The sequence below is a fragment of the Motacilla alba genome, chromosome 3 (assembly GCF_015832195.1).
Source record: "Motacilla alba alba isolate MOTALB_02 chromosome 3, Motacilla_alba_V1.0_pri, whole genome shotgun sequence".
NCBI classification, from domain to species: domain Eukaryota; kingdom Metazoa; phylum Chordata; class Aves; order Passeriformes; family Motacillidae; genus Motacilla; species Motacilla alba.
The window spans coordinates 39,490,037-39,507,076 of record NC_052018.1 but is presented as its reverse complement, the minus strand read 5'-3'; the positions used below and the strand labels follow the sequence as shown (position 1 = coordinate 39,507,076).

Genomic DNA, 17,040 nt, shown 5'->3' with positions numbered 1-17,040 from the left:
CACTGGCACACGTTTCAATGAAGCATTTTGTGCTGTAGTGTCAGCCTGTGTAGAGCTTATGAAGAGCTTATTGCTTGTTTCACTGCATGAAGGAGTTGTGCCAACAGCAGCCTTATCACCCAGAGATGTAGTTTCAGCATCTGTAATAGCACACTATTGCTGCCAGGGTTAGAAACCTGCACACCTTCTGTGCCTGACCCTTTTCTCTTCCAGGTTTCACTTCAGTGCTGTGCTTTCAGAAGAATATCATTAAGCTGACTGCTTCTGACATTCAGGGCAGAGACCTGGCTTTCCAAACACACAAGGCTTTGTTGGCATATCCAGGGGAAGTTTGTGAGTGGAAGTAGAAGAGGATAATTTAAGAAAAAAGGCCTGTTTTAAAGACAGAAAATTGCGTGTTCTTCCCTAGATTGAATTTTTGAAGTGGATTTTGAATGTAAGAAAGTGAAAGGGTTGTGTGTGTGTGTGTGTGTGTGTGTGTGTGTGAAATGTGGCAGGGACTTCTGTCACACATAATATTGAAAAGTCAGTCTGTCTCTGTACTTGTCAAGGATGAGTTCAAGATGATGATAAGTTTGCTTTAAGTAAATGGCAAGAGTTAAATAAACTTTTAAAGAATATATCCAAATGAACAAAGGCAACCTCAGAAGTAAATTTGCCTGTCTGATAGAAAGGAAAAGGATCTTTGAAGACCCCTAACCTATTCTCCAAGGTGCACAACAGTCAGACGTAATATTATGTCTTGGATAACCTGCAATTGATGTGACCAGATGATCTTTTCTACTGGAAGTACTGCATTTTTTATTACATTTATTTCAGTGGCAGCTATTTCCATTGTTTGCATACATATTTAGAAATAAATCTGACACCATTGTTTTAACCATTTGCTATTTTAGATACAGTCAATCTCTGCAGATGTGGGTTATTTGTACAGTAGATAAAGCAATGAAATACGACCATGTGAATTACTATTCCACTCCTCGGAAAAATTTTAAAGATCATTGTTAAAAACAAGGCAAAGTAACCTCAATCACAGCATCATATTAATTAATCTGTGCTGGTTGCTGTACACAGTAAATTCACATGACAGTCTGTGTGAATTCAGTCTGACCTTGAGCACTTACAGGAATTTCATGTGCAACAGCTTAAAAAGAACCAAAATTTTGTTTGTGAGATCTCTGCCAGAAGTCATGGTTATGAGTAGCAGCAATCTCCAGATCAGGCTCTTAATGAGAAGTACCACAAGAAGAAAAAGTGTGATATCAGACCTATAAAATAATGATCAGAGACTATGGTACACTTGGAATGTTCTCTTTTTATTTTAAATATACCTATTACAATATTTTGTTAGGCTTATATAGAGCACTATTATTTACATGATTCAGTGTTTATCCTTTAGGGAGTATTCCAGTGCTCAATAAATAAGAGTCAATGAGCTGCTCATTAACCATCTTGGAATCAGTGTTCTGAAATATTAATTTCACATAAGTGGTGAAAGTCTTTGAAATAATTATGGTTACCTGTAGTTTCATTCAGTAGGTATCTTCAGTCTGCAGTTAAATTATGTTGAAAACTCTGAACATAGCTATAGGTAATCAGAAGAAAGTTCAACAACAACGTCATACTAAAAAAATACCACAAAACATCAGTGGTTGACCTCTACAGTTTCCAGATGCATCTCAGGGTGATGGTGGTGCTCAAAGGGAAGAAAAAAATGGTTTTTGGTAGACTCCCTGATATAAAATGTCTAGATCATGGGGCAAAATATACAATCACTAATAGATAAAAAATACACTTTTTACAAGATCTTTCAACATGGCATCTTAGAATGTGCCTGCAGGTAAGAATGGTTTCTATTATTTTTATTAAAACTCAGTTTGCTGTGGTTACTCTTTCTTACACACGGATTTATGCATTATATATATATTATGTGAAACACATAAAAGTTGTCAGTACAAGGAACAACATTAGCTGGGAACACGAAGAAAGAGTTCCTATCAAACCTCACTCAATGTTATGTGTGTAAGTTCAAATGCAAAAGAAAGGGACTTTGGTTCTGATCTTGCACTAACACAATAAATGTAGTCCCCACATGTTTCTATGCACAGAACTTACTCTCCCTGCTGAGGTTGTCCCACTCCTGCCTTGACAATCACCCCATTCTCATGTGACCCATCACAGAGACTGAGTTTGAATCGGGACAAACAGCTTGTTTTTTCCTCTTAATCCTCATTAATGTACCTCAGAGGTAAAATCCGTGGCACATTATTTAAATGACTGAATATCTATGACGTTCAGCTATGGCACACAGTTTTGTTTCCTCAACATACACAAAGACAGCAAGGAAATGCAGCTCGTAACTACCAGGCGTTTATCCTAGAAAATGTGACATTGTCATCATTATTGGACTAGAAACTTATGTTTATTGACGGTGTGCCTATTTTTCAACAAAACATCATTGATTTTAGTAGCATTACAGTTTGGCAAAGAATAGTTTCTGAATTATCTCTGTTACAGATTTGAATCTCTGGCACATTTAAGACACTCACCCACCTATTCAAATAATATTTTAAAGCAAAAGTAATGTTTGATATAAAATAACAGTTGTGTTGCAAATGTGGAAAAATAGTCTACAAAAAATAAGTATAAAAGTGATCTCAGATTTATGAATATGTTTTATATAAACAAGTCCAGGTGAATTATCTGTGTTAGAAATGGCCCTTCATAGGCTGTGTCACAGCAGAACATCACATTTTTCACAGTTTACAATAACACAGATTCACAATGTAATGACACCTTATATCAGAAAAATAATATTTTACAAACTATACATTTGGCATCTATTTTTAGATTTTTTCTGTTTCTTTTTCAGTTCCTTTTTTATTTTTTCCTTTTTTTAAAATTTTCTTACAAAATAGTGCAAAATTACAGTGCGTTAATAGAACATTTTGTAAATCCTAATAAAAAGTCAGTATACTTAACTGTGTTGTTCATTCACTGGAAACAGTTTGGCACATTAGGATTTTGTATAGATGGAAAAGCTTCTCACTTCTTTTCAGTGTGTCCACGGATTCTTTATAACATTAAATTACACCAAGGGAGTTAACTTTCCAAACTTTTTAATCTCAGCTCTAATGTGTGTTACAAAGCAGCAAAGAAAAAGTAGGTTTTGTAATTAATTTATTTGCCAAACAGCATATATCGGGCAGGTTTTTTTTTCTTTTCTTTCTTTTCTTATGATGTTTTAAAGAAATGGATTGATGGGAACATTTTATGTCTGGTGACTGCTAAAGTGCTTATTTATAGTTTCAAGGTTCTATAGGAAATTTGTCCCGACTTTAGATATACGTGTTGGTTTACCATATATCTTTCAAATTTCGCTATCAAACATGTTTCTATATCTGGATCCAACCAGGCTATATCAAGCCACGGGGAAAAAGTTTCATCAAATCCTCTTCTCCACTGGACAACTTCATAATAAAGAATAACAAACAGCTGCTTTTGCTGCCAATTTGCAATGATTAAATTATTTTCCTGCTAATTAATTACTTAAGAATGTTAATGAGGAGTTCCCCCAAGTATCAATAATTCATTCATACAGACTGGCACCACATCTCAAAGAAAAAGCAAATTCTCTTATTACTTGGAACAGCAAAAGTCTTCTGCATTCTCATGAACAGGCAGGGTAGAGGCTACAGGAGTGAGAGTGCCTTAAGCCCCCCTGTGAGTGTGCCATGAAAGGCACAGAGGGTGTCAGATGAGTCTCAGCTCTGTTCTTTGCCTTCCTTGGCTGAAAGCAGCAACGCAAAACCTGTGACCACAGAACCACCTGCTAGAGGTTGCCAAACAGTGACCTGTACCTACCAACTCATAATTCAGGCTGTTAACCTGGGGGTGAGAGGCTCTCTGCCACGTGAGCAAACCTCTGAGCTATTCACTGCACAGAGACTGTTGCTTTCAGTCACTTGTGTAGAGAATATGGTGACACAAAAGATTGCCAATTAATTACATTTGCAATGGAGTAATGAAGTGACTTCCTCCAGTACGAACGCTGCTGGATGATGTCTCTAGGCCAAGTTATTTCTCACAATTGATGGTTTTATCATCTGTATCACCCTGTAGCAATAGTGCCATAAATTAAAATTGCCACTGCATGGTTTATTTAACCAATTTATTGGTATTTCTGTGCCTTTTATGAGCATATCTAACACAGTATGCTTTTTACATTGATTCTCTGAATGTAGACTTGGCCATAGCACTAACTAGATATTCAAATATTAGAAGGGAAATATCCATGAATAAGACAGGGTTTTTCCACTCAAGCTATTTCACCCTTAGCTCTATCATTTGTTACTAGCTTAGGAATCTCCCAAATCACCTGCTAAGTCTTGTAGAAGATTTGCCCAAGCAAGAAGCAAAAGATAAAGGTGAAAGAATTATCTTGTATGTATCATATTGATTAATTTGTAACATTTTCAAAGCACTTTTATTAAAAACAAACAAAAAAGCTAAAACAGAACTGTCAGCCAAAATTAAAGAAAAATCCCACCAGCTGGTAGGTAGGTATACAAATACTTCCCCTGGATTCTGTTCTCAATAACATAGTAGTTTTGACCAAGGAAACACTTGAGTATTTGTTAAATTTTCACTGTTAGGTTTAAGTAGGTCAGAAGCTTCCTGGTCAGCCTACACAGAGATGCCTCTTGTTCCCACTTTGCACACACAGTGATTACTCACAGTCTCACCTAGAGTGAACCAAATACTTTCCTCAGAGGAAAATCAGGTATGGCTGAGACTGACTCTCTGTAGGGCACAGTGAGTCCAGATTTTAGGACATGACCAAGTTTTAGGCTTTCATCCTCAGACAAGCCTCAAAATACTATCTCAGCATCCTCATCCTCTGGCTTCTTCATGTCACATGGAAGTTCAGTGACCCTGCATAGCATGGGCAGGCTGTAAGCTGAGGTGCTGTGCTCAGGGGATGGCCTGAGGTGATGGAGGAGCAGAAAAGTTGGACCAAGATTTATTGGTTAGAAACCAAATCAGAATGAATCCAAGGTTTTCAGTGTGGACTATTTACTTAGTACTCAGCCAGCCTTTAATCTCTATGGGCAGGATGAAAAAGAGGCCACACAAGCTGGTCTCTGATGTCTATAGATTGCACTCTTTGCTACAATTCCTAAAGGCAATGAAAACATATTCTCTGGAGCCCCAGTGCATTAAAGCATTTAAGATGCTCTTAAAATTAAGCACATGCCTAAGTCTCGTGGTCATCTGCATATTCTTAAGATCTTTTTGTATCGTGTCCAGAATGTGTTGTTGCATGAGGACTTATAAATCAAATAAGAAAATAAGAATAATGATCTTTGAATCTGGGTAAGAAATAGAATTATCTTACTGACATACTTCTCTGTTCTCTTGAATTGTTCTGCATCTAATAAAAAAGATAATACAAGGCTAACAGGAGTCCCATTCTTGAATAAAAAGGAGCAGTTATTGGTTACTTAACTGCTTGTTTAGAGATGGGAGAAAATTATGTGGTTTTTTTAAACCTTTTTGAGAAAAAAACATGAGTGTCCAGAGAGGGCAAGTAGTTCTTTATTGTGTTCAGTAGTGTCCATTTCCCACATCTTGCTCAGCCTGCATGAACTCTACAAAGCCCCACATTGATGCTCTCTCAGTCCAACTTTCATTGTATTTGATCTGTTTCTTAAAAGACAAATTTGTTGCTGAATGTCTCACACTTTCAGTGAGCCTCACTCAGGCTGCTTGCTCACTGTGGTACAGACATATGGAATGAGGCATTCAAAGAAATTAGCAACAGAATTCACTAAGGAATGGGGATCTCATACTAAGCAAGATCTGCTGTGGACATTGTCTATGAAATGAAAGGAAAACTTCTTTAGAAGGATCTGCTGCCAGTTTTGTCTTATACCTGACCACATTCAGTGGGGTAGCAATGCATGTGCAATTAGCATTTTATCTGATTTGGGTCTTATTTTCCACATTGACAAAAGCAGTAATGTTGATTGCTCAGTGCACGACGGAGAGCCTAAAATCATCCACTAAAGTAAGCCGCTGTAAAACAAAGAGTGGTGATTACTTTCTGTCTTCACTGACTGCTTAGTTAACTTGGGACGAGTGCAACTCAAGATTGTCGTGGGCTAGCAAACAAAAGAAAATGAATGTCTGAAAGAAATTTCATGAGAACTGGTGTGATTTCCCAACTTCAAGTTCACTTTTCTGGGATAATTGTCTTCTTTTGCCAGTGGTACCAAAGCACAATACCTATTTTGTCTAGTCCCTTCTACAGTTGCTTAAGTTTGCTCATTTTCGTTCACCATGACTTGTTATTTGAGCCTGTTTATGCTTGCTGCCCATGTAGAGTAGATCACAAAAGAAGCACAGACCTCACAAAGCTGAATATCAGATACAGTCTGGAAGCAGCCTTAAGTGAGTTAAGTGTCTAGGTCTAGGTAGGCAGCCTTTATGCGTGCATGGAGCACAGATGTTTTGTATCCATTGCTTCATATCATCTACGATATAGGCTGAACATGCCCAAAAATGCTTCATCTTCTGTCAATAAAGATATTTATATCCAGAACTGCTTAAGGTCTGATACTTGCAGATCACCTTAAAATCTTCATTAAAAATTGGCTCAATTTTGTTCCAACACTTACTCTTCAAGAATGCCAGCAAGGAACTAGGGTCATCTATATTTTTTAGGATTTGGTAATGATTCTTATGCATAATTCTGGATTAGATTTCTCTCCTGTTTTATTTATCTTTGAAGCAGTTTTAGCAACATTTCCTAAATGAAATGCACACAAGCCTTCTGCGGAGTTTCTCTTCTTGTGAAGAGACCAACACTCTTCACTCTTTCCGGTTCCATCAAAAGACTTTCACATTTCTTAGAATTCAGCCTAAGATTAACCATGCTGACTGTGCTTACAGAGGTTTACATATTACTTCCAGGATTAAAATTCAGTGTATATTTCAAAACTTTCCTGTGTATACACTGACCAATATTTGTAGTAACACTTCACATATCTTATACATACTTGTCTGTTATTACTATAAGGACTTAGCTGAACTTGCTGCCAAGGAACCAGTCTGAATCCACCTAAGGCCTTCTAACACACAGAACAGCTCTCACAATCTGAAGTGAGGAATGGTTGTACACATTCACCTTCCATTGAGGTCAATGCAAAAGACTTCCAAATTCCAGCACTGAGGGAATCAGGTTAGTGAGCCAAACCAAGGGTATGTTCAGTCACTGGGAATTTCACAGTCCTTCTGAAAACAAAATGTTATGATATCCTGTAGGACAGACTATAAGCTATAGCCACTTACCTTCAAAATGATAAAATACTATTCATATTACATGCATGTCAGAAGTTTGTTTTTAGAAGACTCAGTTTCCTTGTATTGCATTAATTTTCAAGGTAAGCTTATCTTGCTGCATACTAGAATGCTGGTGAGTTTAGGTGATTCACAGTATATTGAAAGCCAGCTGGATCAGAATACAGCTTTTGAAACTATAGGCAGAGCAGTAGCAATTCTATAACTTTTCCGTGGACTTTTGAGTTCTATAAATTTAACTAATTACTCTTATAACCTTTTGTGTTTCTATTCCAGCCTGTAATAAGCCCCACTGTCTTTTGCTAAATATTTATAATTTACCTCTCATTTCCTTACTGCAGCAACTTTTTTGTCTGCAAATTTAATCTCAGTTACTTGATTGACTACTTTGCTTGATCAGGGTCTTATACATCTCATAAGCAGAAGTCTTTCCAGTTTAATTTTTTTCTTTTTTTTTTTCCAGTAGCAGGTGTGATTTGCAGCACTTTGACCTGAAAATCCAAGCTGATTTGCTTTCATTTGATACCAAGGCATACCCATACATTTATGTCATTAAACCAACCTTGAACATATGAATATATATGCCAATCAGAAATTTGTCTTAGATGATCGAAAGAAATAGTAAAATCAAATGATACATGTTTGAAGCAGACACCCTAAAGAGTTATGACAATCATCAGAATTTTGTATTTGCTATTAGAGCAAATTTGATACTTAAAAACCTACTTATATTATCAAATATTGATAGCAGTTGTTTCTCTGAAGAGTTCATTTTTAATACCTCTCATACACAGTATTTTCAAGCCCCCAAATTCATTAGCTTGGTAAGTTGAAAGTTTATATAGCAGCCTGATAGCTTATTTACTGAATTTCAGCATATTTCTCTCAGAAAATTGACTGCTTAGTAACTTTTCCCCGCACTTAGGTGTCATAACATTAAGTTTTCCATGTACATTTAAAATTCAACAGATCTTTACAGAATTGGGGGAAAATTCAATATTATTCAAGAAATTATATGAGAGAGCTTTCTAAAATTTCTCAGCAAACTGCTTCTAAAAATCTATTATTACTAGCTGAATTCAGTGCATAAGGCTGATGTAATCAAATACCTTTTTAAAAATCTGTTTATCTCAGTGTAACACCACTTAAAGCCTTGGATCAGGTTAAAAATACTTGAGACATATTGAAGGCCAAGGGTGTGCTGCATTTGAATACACTCAAAAATTGGATGAATCTGGGCTTTGGTCACCAGGATTGGTCATTTTCTCTAAATCTGACTTCTCTTTTCTTCAGAGGGTAAGAAGAGATATACTCCTAAAGCAACATAATGGGACCATTTGTTAGGAAACCTTTTTAGAAACAAAGACTACCCACTATTGTAATACATTTTAAAAACTATAGTTCTAGGCTCACTACCCTTAAAAAGGGGGCAATTAATACCACTTCCATAATGTTAGGTATTGTACACTACTGTGCTCTTAAATGCAAGATGAACATATGAAACTTTACTGTCTTTTGAAGTGTTACACACATTTCTGTCTGGAACAACAAATTATGTTCTTAAAATTTTCTCTGACACTTAAAAATTGTTTCCTCATTTTCCAAATAGGTTAAACAACAAAGATAATGTTAAAAAAAAAAAAAGTTAAAAATGACTACTTCAAGTGTAAGACTGGGACATGTTTCAAAGAAAATGTGGAAAATCTTGTTTTAAATTTATAATAAGCAATCAAATACTCTTCAGTGCACATAATTAGTATATCTATTATAATTTGAAACTGAGTACTGATGACTGCTGCTGCTGATCTTTTAAATTCTCTTACAAAATATAAATAGGATAGCCAAAAGAGAATAACTGGTAAACCATGACTTGAGATTCTCTTTTCCTTCCTTTTTTTTCTCTTTTCCTTTCCTCTCCACTTGGACTGAAGTCCTTTCTGGCTTCTTCAAAAAAATGCACACACACACCCACACATACACCCCACAAATTAATTCCAAAACCATTTTTCTAAATTTCCAATGGACTTGTATTCCTGGTGTCTTTTCACGTGATCACAAGCAAGACATGCATGTGATTCCCAGAACCTAGGAAGATGCACTGAAAAATCCTTCTTCCAGTTGAAATAACTAAGATACATCTTGTTATTTTTGTCAAGCATCAGAAGATATTCTGCCAGCTCTCTGGGGGAGAGAAAATCTTCCACATGTATGAAAGAGTCTGCTGGAATGTAATTCTCATAATTTTCTCTGGAAGGGCCCAGTACAACTGGTACTGATCCAGCCAGAAGAGCATTGTAGAGTTTCTCAGTAATGTAATCTTTGTGGATTGAATTTTCAAAGGAAAGGTAGAATTTGCACGTGGAGATAGTTGGAATCAAGTTTTTGTCATTGACGTAGTCTCCGAAGGCTTGTCCGTAGGTGTGGATTTCAATGTATTTGCTAAGCTCGTTGTAATACTTGACTCGAGCGTGCTCAGGGTTCCAGTTACTCACAACCCAACAGACCAAGTTTTCCTTACTTGGTACTTCAAATGTGAAGGAACTGGTGCCAACCATCATGAAGCCGTAAGGCACCTGGATATCTGAATCACGCCGGTAAGTCAGGGTCAGGTTAAAAAGGTGTTCGATGCCACTCTTTTGTGGAGTATGAGTTGGAGACTCCAAGTTCATCCAAATCCACTTCTGGAATGGTGGCCTGGCTTGCTGAGGTAAATTAGCCAGATCCCAGCTAATGTCTCTGTGATGGATGAGGACAGCGTGGGATCTGTTATAGAGCGAGCGGTCAATAGTCAGATGGCACCCGGGGATGTTGAACATCGTTTGGCAGGATGTTAGATCGAATGTCTGACCAAATGGCCAAACCCAGATCAAAACAGTAGTTTCATTGAGATTATCAGTTTTGGAAGAAAAGAAGTTCTTCATTTTCAACACTGAACTGGCTGATTCTATAGGACCAGAAATCCAGCTATTTGTTGGTTTGATATAAATTAATATAAATGCCATGAAGCAACCAAGGATAATGAAGATAATAAAAAATGGCCGGAAAATTCCTTTAGATGTCGATGTCATAATTTGCTCTGAGAAAAAAAAGAGGAAGAGAAAGAGAGAAAATAATATCAGGTATTAAATCACATCTAGATGTCCTGTTAAATCAGACATCACAATAGATAAAACTTCAATAAGACTAAACTGCAACCTCAGAAATTTCTTTTGAATGGAGAGGGCATGGTCTCTTGCACTCTGTGACAAAGTGACAATATTTCTCTTCTTCACATTAAAAGCTCACTGACAAATTAAAGGAGGATTTTAATATGTCTCATAGCTGTGAATCAGTACATATTGAGAAGTTGTTTTGCTCAGAACCTAGGCCAAGCATTTGGAACACAGAAGACAGACAAAATTACCCTTCAATTCTATCCCTGTGTCTGTGTAAAGGATAACATGCTGCAGATTTGTTGCATTTGTATTTGTGTGAATGTGGAGGACATAGGATTAGAGGATTGGAAAAGGAAGGGACTAGAACTTTAATTGTGTAATCAATAAGACTCTTATTAGAAAACTAGTTCTTGTCTGGTGGCTACATAGGGATGAACATTCATGCCTTCTCCAGAGGACTCCTAAAATACCTAGGGGAAGAAGCACCAATAGAGGGTTTCCTTCCTGCACTGATATGCAGACACATATCTCATATATTTCCCACATTAAAAAAAAAAAAGAGAAATTAATATAAAATATGTTCTTGTATATTTCATTATGTTTTTATGTGTTTAAAATGAGGAAAAGTAGAGATATGCTGCATTGTTATGAGGTAACCTTTTTTTTCATGGGGAGATAGGGCTGAGAAGTCCATATAGCCTCCTTTGTCCTTGCTCTAGTTGTTTCCTCCTGAGAGAAGTGATCAATCTCTTTCCAGAACTACTCTTCCATATGGTTCTTGCAAAACCCAACAACCCTAGTTAAAGGTTGTTAATTGGTAATCTTTGATCCTGAATGTAGCCCTAGAACTCACAGATGTTCTAAAACTAAAAAAGTTAACCATGCAGCACCATGGCACACAAGGGAAAAGGAGGGGAAGTCAGTTACCAGGAAAAAGTATTCTGAACATACTGGCACTCTGTAGATTCCACCATGTGTTACAATTAGTGTAAATTTTGTCTTTCTTTTTCTGCTTATCTTTCAATTATTTGTGTTTTGTTTTCTTGGCTAGATAGTGCCACAAAAAGAAAAATTATAAATGCTTCACCCCTATAATAGAAAAACCCCATATATATATATATATATATATATATATATATACACAATCAAATTCGAAGAAAGCAGAAAGTGAATTTCAGGCCTTTAAAACCACTTCCATAGCTCATCTCTTCCTACTGTGGAACAAATCATTAAATTCAGAATGGAGACATGGTAGAACATGATTCAGAAGTCCACTAATAGCACATAATTTTGCTGCCTTTGTGAGAGTAAAAACTGATGTGTGAGTGTAGCACTACAGTTACAACAGAAATGTTTTCTCATTCATTGTTGAGGAAAGGAAAAAGGAGTGAACATCATGCTTAGCTTTAACACTCTATCTTGAAGAAAAGGGAATTTGTCACAATATCTCCTGGTTTTGGGAAGATGGATGTTCTTAATTCTGGTTTTAGTTATAGTGGTGGTTTAACCTTGTCTGGCTGTCAGACCCACTCAGCCACTCTCTCACTATCTCTTCTCAACAAAATATGGGAAGAAAATAAAATGAAAGACTCATGGGTTGAAGTAAGGACAGGAAAGTCACTTATCAGTTACTTTCATAGGCTAAACAGGCTCACCTTGGGGCAAAATAATGTAATTTATTGCCATTTAAAAATAGATTTATATAGTGAAAAACAAAGACAAAAAATATATTTTCTCCCTCTTCTTCCCAGGCTCAGCTTCCTCCTTCATTCCCAGTTCTCCTACTCACCGCTGAGCAGTGCAGGGGAATAGAAATGCAGGTTTGTGATCAGTCCACAACTATTCCTCTTGGCTGCTCCTTCCTCCTCATACATTTCCCTTCCTCCAAAATGAGTCCTTCCTATGGGATACAACTCCTTCAGGGTAAAAAAAAAACAACTTAGCTACTGGGTGGGCTGTCCATGGAATGCTGTTTCCTTAGGACACATCCTCCTGCTCTGACACGGGGTCCTCCCGAGGACACTGTGGGCTGCAGGGGAATCTTTGCTCTAGTGCCCAGAGTACATCCCCCTATCCTTCTTCTCTGACTTTGGTGCTCAAAGGGTTGTTTCTCACGTTTTCCCCCTCATTCTCCACTGCTTGTGCCTTCCTTGAATACACTTTCCCAGAGGTGCCAGCACCTTGGCTGCAGGGCTTAGCCATACTCTGCAGTGGGTGTGTTGGGATATGCTGGAATTGGCACGGGATGGTCCCGGCTGCTCTTTGGAGAGGCCATCTGGCAGTCCCTGCTGCCAGTGCCTGGGCACAAACACTTCCTACAATTATATAAAATATATGGAATGCCGAGTCTGGTGCTTTTGTCTAGGCCCTTTTTCTGAAGGACATAATTTAGCAGGCCCTCTCTGATTTTAGCAAAATGATCCTGAGGGGAGTAAAGGAGGCAAACGGCATGTCCGTGGTTTTTCCACTTATCCTCATCAGTTTAAATCCCTCTGAAAGAAAAATGAGGCTTTACAGCAACATTACGTTGGTGTTTTTTTTAGGCTGCATTGATTGTTGCTGGAAATTATATCTAGAAGGAAGGATATGACCTATGAGAGCCTAAGACTGCTTCCCTGCCTTACTACAGGGAAAATGAGAATGGGACCTCTAAGCAAGAAGGGATTTAGGTTGAACAGCTCTAGGAGATGCAGCTCAAGGAAAAAGCAAGAGGCTGAGCTGGTATTCATGTAAAGCTGTTCTTTGTTTCTGTGCTTTTGAAAGTGATACACAGCGTAGGTATAACTTATCACTGAGCAGAGAGTGTGAGCTGAGTTTGAACAATAGATTGGGACACGTTTATTCACAGGAGCTGATAATTTTCTAGGGATTAAAAAGGATGATGAAAAATCAGAAAAGGATTTTAACATTGTGCCTTGTAACATAGTCACCCTCCAGTTAAAAGCCTTTTGACTCAAGTCTCTGACAGGGATTATTTTACGCTAAGCTTTTCTGCTAACTAATAACAAATCCCTGCATCATCACATGACCATTCTTACTACATAGGAAATGACCAGATATTATGTCTTCTGTGACTGCCTGAAATTCTAGCTTGTCCAGACTCTTGCATTTGTGCAGGAAGCTTTTGAAGTGTAGAGCCAATGTGAGGATAATCACTTGTGGTTTGTGCTACCCCAAGTATCAATATTAACATTCGACTGTGTCAAACAGATGAGTTTGCCTGTTTTTGTCTCTTCTGGGTTGATTTCCTCTCCTGGCTTTGCTGCCCTATGAATGCATGTCCTCTGTCTAATGTGGGATCATAGTTTTTAGTTTTTGCCTTTTACCAAAACACTAACCTACATCCAGGTTGTATAGTCCTTTATAGTCCTGCATCCTTGGGATTCAGAGAACTAGCCATTCATTATGCAGTCTCACAGATCCATTAGATATATTGGCATCACTGGCATGCTTTGCTCTGAAACTACTGCTAATGGGATGGTGGAAAAACGTTCTAATAGCAAGACCTGTTAAAAATTGAATGGAAGTCTTGCAAGGAAGCAGAGGACCTGAGCAGACTCCTAAAAATACCACTTAGCTATACCTTGGGGAGCTGGACAGGATTTTTTCTTGGAATTCTATTTTTGTATTCCATTTTGTGGTATATAATAATAACAATTAAGATGTATACTGGGAATAGCAGTGATGATGAAGATGAAGTACTAACAGAATAAATAATTTCTGTGCTTCCCAAGGCAGATTGAGGAACCCATGGAATGGACCAGCAAACTGCTTTCATGGCTTTTGGGACTGAGTCCTGGGCAGAGTCAGGCAGCATAAGTACAGTGAAGGCATGTGTTAAGCACTTGTTGACACATATTATTTGCATAACATCATAAAATGCTTAGGGCTGGAAGGGATTTTTTTGAGAAGTAGCTTGTGTGTACTACTAGGACAAAAAGGTTATGGTGCACTAGAATTCACAGACTGTTTTTTCCATAATAATCTCCAAAATGGGGAGACTTTTCCATATTTATTTTTGTCCTTCTTTTTTGTGCCCAAGATAACCATTAACATCTCACTGTAATTCTCACTATAAAGGTGACACTAAGGAGACATTTGTTACAAGCCATTCAGGCAAGTCACCTTAGCTCACCCTTCCCCTTTCATGGCTTTCCTTCCACCACAGAATCACAAATTTCCTTTCTGTGGATTCCCTCCCCCCTGCATGTCGGAGTCTGAAAGGAGAACTTTGTCAAAGAGATGTGTTTACTGAGATTTTTGCCAGCTGGAAGAATTCTGTACTTTTGATAGCTTTGTTATAAAGTACATTTCAGAGTGTTGTGGAGTAGCAAGTATTTTCTTGGTGGTTTTTTTCCCAAGTTGAAAGTATAGTATTTTATCAGTACAAGACTGTTTTTCTGGGTACAAAACTTAGCAAGGCTTCTTTTTAAGTGCAAATCTTGGCATTCCATCAGCAAGCAAATGCATTTAGCAGCAACACAAACAGGGAGATAGTAATGGGGTATCAGCCCTATTAACTCCAAGTTTACCAGGCAAGGCTTGCGGGGGGGGGGGGGGGGGGGGGGGGGGGGGGATCTGGTTTTGAATGCATTATGTTTATTAAGAAGTAAAATTGAATTTTATGGAAACTGTTTTATCATATTTTCTTTGCAACTGGGATTTCTCAGCCATTCCAGAAGGGAGAGATATGTTTTGATTTTTATTATGATTATGCAATACTGCAGGGGGGAGAAAATATAAACTTTCTCATCAATAATCTTGATGCCTATTTCTCCACAAGTTTTTGCACCAATTTCTCCAGTTTCTCAAGGTTTTGCCAGCAGCCCAAAATATATCATTACTTGCAGAGATATAACTTTCATTACTAGTCTAGTACTGAGATTTTCCAAAGTGAAAGGACAGTATTTTAAAATACAAATGAAGCAAAGATTCTTAAAAACATGGACACTGATTAATGAAAAAAAAAATCATGTTACTTTTCACACCTTAGAATTCTTTAGTGTTTGGGGCTAACTCTTGTCTTCACCACCAGTTGGTCTCAGGATTCCTCAGGTAGAAATACTTAACCTCAAGACAGTCTCTGAGGATCACTCCTGGCATCAGAGAGGGTGAAGAGCAGAAGGACTTTGAGGTTAACAGAGGTGGCAGAGGTAGGTACCTCTAGAAGCAGACAATCTAGGTACATACTTCACGGCTATGAAAGGACAGGACGGTTGAATGCAGTGGGAACTGATAGGAATCACAAGCAAACAATTGTTATTGTTAGAAAGCAAGCTCATCTGAGATTGCTCTCCCTGTCCTCTGGCACGTTTTACCAGCTTTGGCCATGGCATATTTGCATTTATGCTAACAGCTGGATTTTCTTAAAGACCACTTCCAATTAGCTGGAGCTTTTTCACCTGCAGTATTGAAGAAAACCTGATTGCCTCAGGATAGCCAGTGTGAAACTTCTTATCTCCAAGTCACTGCTGTATGGACATGCCCTCGAGTGCTTTTCCTTTAGCTCTCTGAAACTAAAGAGTGCTCCTTTTATTGGAATTAACTCTAACTGCTACCAGTTAAGCTTCCTCTGTTGCAACAGGAACAGTGGATTTTTTTCCCCCCCAACATCTAAACACAGGCTTGTTTCCACACATTTCCATGCCTGTCCACAGATTTCTGAAAACAGTCCAGCATGAAAAGGCTCAACAGAGCTGCACAGAGTTAAAAGGCTGAAAACAGAATGAGCTGCTGATCTCAGACTGCATATTTTTATTCTACTGTTTACAACATTCTTTTTCTTCCCCTCTCCACCTCTTTTGTTTTCGAGTTATTTGTTAGTTCCACAGATTCCAGTTTTGTGTATTTGCACCCTGAGAATAGTATAGAATCATTTTATTCAGGGGTGGTAAATTTTACTTAGAACAATTTAAAAAAAATGATCTAAAAGCACCCCAAGGACAGGTAGCCATTAAGATAGATTGCTTCGGAATGGTGCAGAACCTATCACTGGAGACTGGCAAGAACAAGGTTATACAAGCACTACTAAGCAATGCGGGATCTGATTGTGCCCCCAGGTCCTAGGGCTGGGCTAGAATGACCTCACTTAGTTCCTTCCAGCCTTGTGCTCATGGCATTAAACACAGATTCTTATAAAATGAACCTAATAAGAATACAAACTGGTGGTCTAAAACTGCAAAGAATTGCAGAATAAATGAGAATAAAATCATCCCCCATCCTCAAAGTTGTCTTGCAAACTATGAAGTAGCCACATGGCACAGAGTGAAAATGTGAAGTTAAAAATTATGTGGACAACAGCAACTACAAAGCCCTTATATTTAAAGGCTAAACCTAAATCTTCCTGTCAATTGCTAGATGGGGTACAGCTGCTTTTTTAAATGAATATCTGAATCTTGACCCCCTTGCTGAAGAAAATCCTATTCTCAGCTTCCTTCTCCAAATTGCTGTGCCATGCACAGCATCCTGCTACGGCTCGGCAGCCCCCAGCCTGCCCCCTGATTGTCATCTATCCTCTCCTTCT

General features: G+C 37.9%; 1 protein-coding gene across 8 annotated transcripts in view; it reads right to left on the bottom strand.

Moving 5' to 3' along the window:
- Nucleotides 1–1,295: 1,295 nt before the first annotated feature.
- The window catches only part of FUT9 (fucosyltransferase 9), a 105,785-nt gene continuing 90,040 nt past the window's right edge, over nucleotides 1,296–17,040 (bottom strand). For all 8 annotated transcript variants that reach the window (XM_038131957.1, XM_038131950.1, XM_038131948.1 and 5 more), the window contains one exon: nucleotides 1,296–10,438. In XM_038131957.1, coding sequence (XP_037987885.1) covers nucleotides 9,351–10,430 — 1,080 coding nt within the window. In that variant the 5' untranslated portion in view covers nucleotides 10,431–10,438 and the 3' untranslated portion in view covers nucleotides 1,296–9,350. The remainder of the gene's footprint in view (nucleotides 10,439–17,040) is intronic.